The sequence below is a fragment of the Hibiscus syriacus genome, unplaced genomic scaffold (assembly GCF_006381635.1).
Source record: "Hibiscus syriacus cultivar Baekdansim isolate YM2019G1 unplaced genomic scaffold, ASM638163v2 tig00010533_pilon, whole genome shotgun sequence".
NCBI lineage: Eukaryota > Viridiplantae > Streptophyta > Magnoliopsida > Malvales > Malvaceae > Hibiscus > Hibiscus syriacus.
The window spans coordinates 1,392,302-1,399,013 of record NW_024062223.1 but is presented as its reverse complement, the minus strand read 5'-3'; the positions used below and the strand labels follow the sequence as shown (position 1 = coordinate 1,399,013).

General features: G+C 38.0%; 1 protein-coding gene across 1 annotated transcript; it reads left to right on the top strand.

Moving 5' to 3' along the window:
• Positions 1–572: 572 nt before the first annotated feature.
• Positions 573–3,780, top strand: LOC120204194 (oligopeptide transporter 3-like). Its single transcript, XM_039204306.1, has 6 exons — positions 573–1,092; positions 1,215–1,312; positions 1,559–2,128; positions 2,215–2,470; positions 2,572–2,754; positions 2,846–3,780. The coding sequence occupies exons 1-6, from the start codon at positions 592–594 to the stop codon at positions 3,494–3,496; spliced, it is 2,259 nt and encodes a 752-aa protein (XP_039060237.1). The 5' UTR covers positions 573–591; the 3' UTR covers positions 3,497–3,780.
• The last annotated feature ends 2,932 nt before the right edge of the window (positions 3,781–6,712 follow it).

The window sequence follows — 6,712 nt, the reverse complement described above, 5'->3', positions numbered from 1 at the left end:
CATATCTGGGAGATTTCTACCAGACGACCAAGCTTTAACCCTCTGCTCCCTCATGCATGCGTTGCATCCATAGAGCGGGACGTGCAGAAATATCACATGGTCATGCAAGGAGACAAGGTCGTCGGGCGTGCATGACGACCTCCTTGGTCTCTCGGAGTGCATGGCGACTTAGGAGGTCGCTGGGAGTCCATGACGACCTATGAGTTAGGTTGTGCATGGGACATCTGAAGAGGTCGCCCGGAAGGCATGACAACCTACGGTCAACACTATGTAATTTACTTCAGCAATTAATCTTGAGAGAATGTTATCTCGTGAAATAAATAATTCTAACACATTATCTCGTAGATTTAACCGTTTTCTCTCCCTTGTCCCCACAGGCACAGCTTCTTGCCAATATTATACGTGTATTTATCGTCACTTTTTCCAACACGAAAACCAGACCTTTGAGTTCGAGACTTAACACCTGGACTTCACTTCTTCTTCTTCTACACTTCGTTGTCTTCTTGAATTACAGATAAGATAAAGCTATTTCTTACGCTGCTGGAATCTCTCACTGTCTCATTAAAGTTTCAAACCTTTTTTCCAGCTTCGATGGCCAGCAAGACCCATACAGATCCAGAGAAACCAAATGGGGCCGAGACCACCGAGAACGACGACTGGAGTCCGGTGGAGGAGGTGGCTTTGGTGGTACCGGAAACCGACGACCCTTCCCTCCCCGTCATGACTTTTCGTGCCTGGTTCCTAGGATTGACATCCTGCGTGCTTCTGATATTCCTCAACACTTTCTTCACCTACCGTACGCAGCCACTCACCATCTCCGCTATCCTCATGCAAATCTCCGTCTTGCCCATTGGGAAGTTCATGGCCAGGACTCTTCCGACCACCGAGTACAGCCTCCTGGGGTGGCGGTTTAGCTTGAACCCCGGGCCATTTAACATCAAGGAGCATGTCATTATCACCATCTTCGCCAATTGTGGGGTGTCTTTCGGTGGTGGCGATGCTTATTCGATCGGTGCCATAACTGTCATGAAGGCTTATTATAAGCAGAGCTTGAATTTCCTCTGTGGCGTCCTCATTGTCTTGACTACTCAGGTTATTAAAGGCTAAAGCTATTTTAAAATTAATTTCGTTGACTGAAACTTCGACTCTTCTGACACTCGTAATAAAGTTCATATGAAACTAAAATTAATATTCATACTGCTGTTTATATGCAGATTTTGGGGTATGGATGGGCTGGAATGCTTAGGAGGTACCTGGTTGATCCTGCAGAAATGTGGTGGCCATCAAATTTGGCTCAAGTTTCTCTGTTTAGGTCAGTGTTTTCACCTTCCATTATCATCATTTTCTGGATTGGTCCATAGGAATTTTATTGGAAGAGAAAATTTAGAATCTTGAAGAAAAGCTTCTTCTTTTTTTCACTTTAGGCGAAAGCTTAATCATTTCAATTGCCTGTGTTATGCTTGGAAGATTTAACTTCATATGTGTTAGATTATATTCTGAAGATGATGGATGCTTGATGCCTTAAGGTAAGTTTTGCTTTTTTATTTTTGATTCTCAGAGCACTGCATGAAAGGGAAGAGAAAAAGAAAGGATTGACTCGGATGCAATTCTTTCTAGCTGTAATGGTGGCAAGCTTTGTGTATTATGCTTTGCCAGGCTATTTATTCCCAATATTGACATTCTTCTCATGGGTGTGTTGGGCATGGCCACATAGTATCACAGCTCAGCAAATAGGGTCAGGATACCATGGACTCGGCGTTGGCGCTTTCACCCTTGATTGGGCTGGGATATCGGCTTACCATGGTAGTCCGCTGGTTGCCCCTTGGTCGTCGATCGTCAATGTTGGGGTCGGCTTTATCATGTTTATCTACATCATTGTTCCTATTTGTTATTGGAAGTATAACACCTTTGATGCTCAAAAGTTCCCTATATTCTCTAATCAGTTGTTTACTTCCAGTGGGCATAAATATGATACAACTAAGATCTTGACACCGCAGTATCAGCTAAATATTCCTGCGTATAACAGTTATAGCAAACTCTACCTTAGCCCTCTTTTTGCCTTATCGATTGGATCGGGGTTCGCTCGGTTCACAGCGACCCTCACTCATGTGGCATTGTTTAATGGCAGGTACAGTTTATATTGTTTCAAGACCTTTTTTTGAGTAGTGTCATCACATCGAAAAAAGAAGTCAACTCCGGGTTTGTTTTATGTAGGGATATTCTGAGGCAGAGCAGATCAGCAATTAAGACTGTGAAGTTGGACATCCATGGAAAGCTGATGAAAAAGTACAAACAAGTTCCTGAATGGTGGTTTCTCGTTTTATTAATCGGAAGTATGGCTCTGTCGCTTTTGATGTCTTTTGTGTATAAGAAGGAGGTGCAGCTTCCATGGTGGGGTATGCTGTTCGCCTTTGGTTTGGCCTGGCTTGTCACACTTCCAATTGGAGTCATTCAGGCAACTACGAACCAGGTAAAGTATGCTATGCTGTCTGTTGTAGTTACTTTACCTGCATGGAACGGCGACTCGATGAAGTGGTGTCTAACAACGTTTCCGCTTGTGGAACTATGCAGCAACCTGGATATGACATTATAGCACAGTTCATGATTGGTTATGTCTTGCCCGGAAAGCCTATTGCAAACCTGATTTTCAAGATTTATGGGCGGATCAGCACGATTCATGCTCTTTCTTTCTTGTCTGATCTCAAACTTGGGCACTACATGAAAATCCCGCCACGCTGTATGTACACGGCTCAGGTATACTTTCTGCTTATGAGCTTTTAGTTCTAAGGATCTTAGACAGCTTTCGGAACATTAAATAAGAATAGTCGATATTATGTTTCCGCAGCTTGTGGGAACTGTAGTTGCAGGTATGGTCAACCTTGGAGTTGCTTGGTGGATGTTGGATAGCATTCAAGACATCTGTGATATTGAAGGAATACATCCTGATAGTCCATGGACTTGTCCTAAATACCGTGTCACGTTTGACGCCTCTGTTATCTGGGGTTTAATTGGACCAAAGAGGCTTTTCGGACCAGGAGGGATGTACCGTAACTTAGTTTGGTTGTTCCTCATCGGAGCTGTCTTGCCAGTTCCTGTTTGGGTGTTGAGCAAGTTTTTCCCAGAAAAGAAATGGATCCCCTTGATTAACATACCGGTTATATCTTATGGTTTTGCCGGAATGCCACCCGCAACTCCGACCAACATCGCGAGTTGGCTCGTCACTGGAACCATCTTCAACTACTTTGTTTTCAAGTATAACAAGCGGTGGTGGCAGAAATATAACTACGTTCTATCTGCAGCATTAGACGCTGGAACTGCTTTCATGGGTGTTTTACTGTTCTTCGCTCTGCAAAACGAGGGTCATAACTTGAAATGGTGGGGCACTGAGGTCGACCATTGTCCTCTCGCAAGCTGTCCGACAGCCCTAGGTATCTCGGTTGAAGGATGTCCGGTTTCTAATAGACTAAATCAACCATACACACAGCAACATGAATGAAGACTGGGAATGCAAGGCAGAAATGATTTAGTTTTGTGAAGACATTAGATTACAGACGTACAAACGTTGCGTATGTTGCAGAATTTATAGTCTATGCTGTAAAGTAAAGCTTATGTTTTTTTCCCGATCATCCTCTTCCTCTCATCATTTGAGAGGTGGTAGTTAATATTTATCTTTGTGCCTGCTTGTTTGATATATAGCAGAAATCTGCATTTTGTTTTTGCTTCTGATATGGCTGTTGCTAGCTAGCTTGATGAATAATATGAAGCTATTACTTCCTCCTACCTCCCGAGTCCCGGTCCTGATCTATATATATCTAAGGCGAAGGTGATACGCATATCTCATTCGCAACCCCGGTAGGGAACTTCCACACACCGGTCCCTCGAAATCATCCGATGTTCTCTTGAACTGCCAGAACCTAGGAACAACAATGCATATTATGTGCAGGGAAAATTGCAGGCTGGTTTGAACATATGTATCATGTAAACCATCTTCAAGATGCATGGAACTCGGAAAGTACCTCTCTGTTTCCGTTCATTACAAAAGCGTCAATGCCGACTCGCTGCAAGGCATTTGCCGGAAGAGTGTGTGGGCCACGAGGAATCCAATAAACAAGCATCGAGTAATTTGGTTCAGCATGGTGATACCAACCAACATCCTTTCAGCAGCAGCAACAAAAAGGCATTTCGGGTATACATAAGAATTCGATAATTAGGCTCTAAACAAAAATGAGTCACCTTAACGACAGTTTCGACGATTACTCTGGTGCCGCCACCATGCAAAGCTCGAAGAAGAGAAGCAAAGAGGGCGAGTCCATAGGTCGAGTCATGTCAACGATTACTCCTCCGTTACCTGTTGTTCACTGCATTAAGTAGGTTAAAATCTAGAGTTCCTTGTTCTTCATTTTCATTCACATTTGGAGTTGAATTCATTGATGCAGACATGGCTGTTTCTCAATCTGGTTGCCGAACTTGGATGATGATTATGAATGACGGTGATGTCGTATATCGGTTCAGTCCGATCCGACTCACGAACACCTCGCACCTGCGGAGGTTGATGGATCCTCAAACAAGCAAGCCAAGGTAATGAACGCAGGGCACTCGAATCCGACTCCACTCAAAGAAAATATTTTCTCCACTTGAAATTTTAGAAATAAACTCTATCCAGTTCGACCCTACATTAAATAAAAACCTAATTAAAAAATATGTAGAAAGGGTATTATAGTAATTATTCATAAATTTATATATATAAATTATACTATTATCATCATCGAGCTGGCTTGATTTGAATATTTTTCACCTTCTACCCGAACCTGACACTTCCTTATATAAAACCCAATTCAAATCTGATCCGACTCAAAATTTTTAATAAAAAAACACGACTTTATCAAGTTGGGTCAAATCGAAATCTATTAGTTTCGAGTTAAATAATCATCTTTAGGTGTACTTGAAATGTTCTGTTGAAGGATTTAGAGATTTTGGATCGAGATGTGCAGGGAAGAGGTTGACTTTTGACCGGATTGGACCAAAACGGGCCGGTGGTTTCGAATTTAGATTGTTTGGGCCTTGAATGAATTTGAACTCCAAATAAATTTGAGTTATAGACTATAATTTTTCAGAATAATCTAAGATAATTATAAGATAGTATATTAGTATATGTTCAAAAAAAATTAATCTGTTGATAATACATATCATGCTGACGCAGTTGTTCAAATGAAAGATCTCTAAGAAGAATAATACTATATTTTTATCACAAGACCACTCGACGGGTTCAAATACATTTAATTTTAGGGTAAAATACGTGTTTACTACATAAATTATTAGTTTTGGTCCGCTTTAGTGCCTAAACTTTAATTTTTCTTAAAAGCATACCTAATGTTTAATTTTTGTTTCATTTTAATACCCCACCATTAAAAATTTAACGTAAATGTTATAACTTGACACTTTTTTATGGGTAAATTATATCACTCATCCCTTAACTATCTTCTTACTCCTATTTTGGTCATTAAAGTTTACTTTTTTAATTTAATTTTTTAACTTTCAAATTACTCCTAATTTAATCATTCTAACTTTCAATTTTTTTAATTATATATTAATAAAATGATAAGAAAATATCATGTCCCAAAATATTATTAATAAAATAAATTATAGTGATTAAAACATGAGCAATTTGAAAGTTGACAATTCAAATTAAAAATCTTTAAACTTTAATGACCAAAATAGGTGCGATAAGATAGTTAAGGGATGAATGATGTAATTTACCCATGAAAAATGTCATGAAAAAGTCTCCTTAATTTTTAATGATCGAGTATTAAAATGAAACAAAAACTAAACGTTAGGTATGTTTTTGACAAAATTGAAAGTTTAAATACTGAAACAGACAAAAACTAATAGATCATGTACTAAATTCGTAGTTTACCCTTAATTTTATTATATCTCAAATATAATATATTTATAATCTAAAGTAAAAGTAGATAAAAAATTAAATAAGAACATCTAAAAGAGGGAAGAGAAAGGAAATAATTAAATTATTTAATTGACATATAACCAACCATCAAAATAAATTAGCCAAATGTCCATGTCAATGTCTCATTAATATGCATTTCTTTTGGGTACTTAATTGCATAACCTACAATTACAAACTTTATTATCTTCTTGTTGGTATTTGACTATTTGGTACCTCAACTAATCCCTTACTCTTTCTTTTTTAATCACTACTTGATCTTTTTCTATTGAGATTGGTGATGAATTATTGGTCAAATTATATTACTAGTCCCATGCTAAATGTAATTCTAGTTTAGCTATTATTTGATATTTTGTCGAAGAGAGTCAATCAAATAAAAATTAAGGTAAATTATGCGTTTAGTACTTAAACTATCAGTTTGGTTTGTTTTAGTACCTAAACTTTCAATTTTTTCAAAACTATATCTAAAGTTTAGTTTTTGTCATTTTAGTGCCCTGTTCGAAGTTTAACGTTAAATCTTGAAAAAATTGAAAGTTTAGGTACTAAAACAAATCAAAACTGATATTTTAGGTACTTGAGGTTTTAAAGAAAAAAATATTAAAATGAAACAAAAAACTAAACAATAGGCATGGTTTTGAAAAAAAATGAAAGTTTATGTATTAAAACGGATCAAAACTGATTGTTTGGTATTAAATGCATAATTTACCCTAAAAATAATACTTTTCTTATTTAATATATTTGACAATATAAGAT

What these genes read in the sequence shown, in the direction of transcription:
- LOC120204194 (XM_039204306.1), top strand. Translation starts at nt 592, where the DNA reads ATGGCCAGCAAGACCCATACAGATCCAGAGAAACCAAATGGGGCCGAG. An exon ending in TTCAGGCAACTACGAACCAG is followed by an intron (nt 2,471 to 2,571) that starts GTAAAGTATGCT and finishes GGAACTATGCAG; the next exon opens with CAACCTGGATATGACATTAT. An exon ending in GCTGTATGTACACGGCTCAG is followed by an intron (nt 2,755 to 2,845) that starts GTATACTTTCTG and finishes ATGTTTCCGCAG; the next exon opens with CTTGTGGGAACTGTAGTTGC.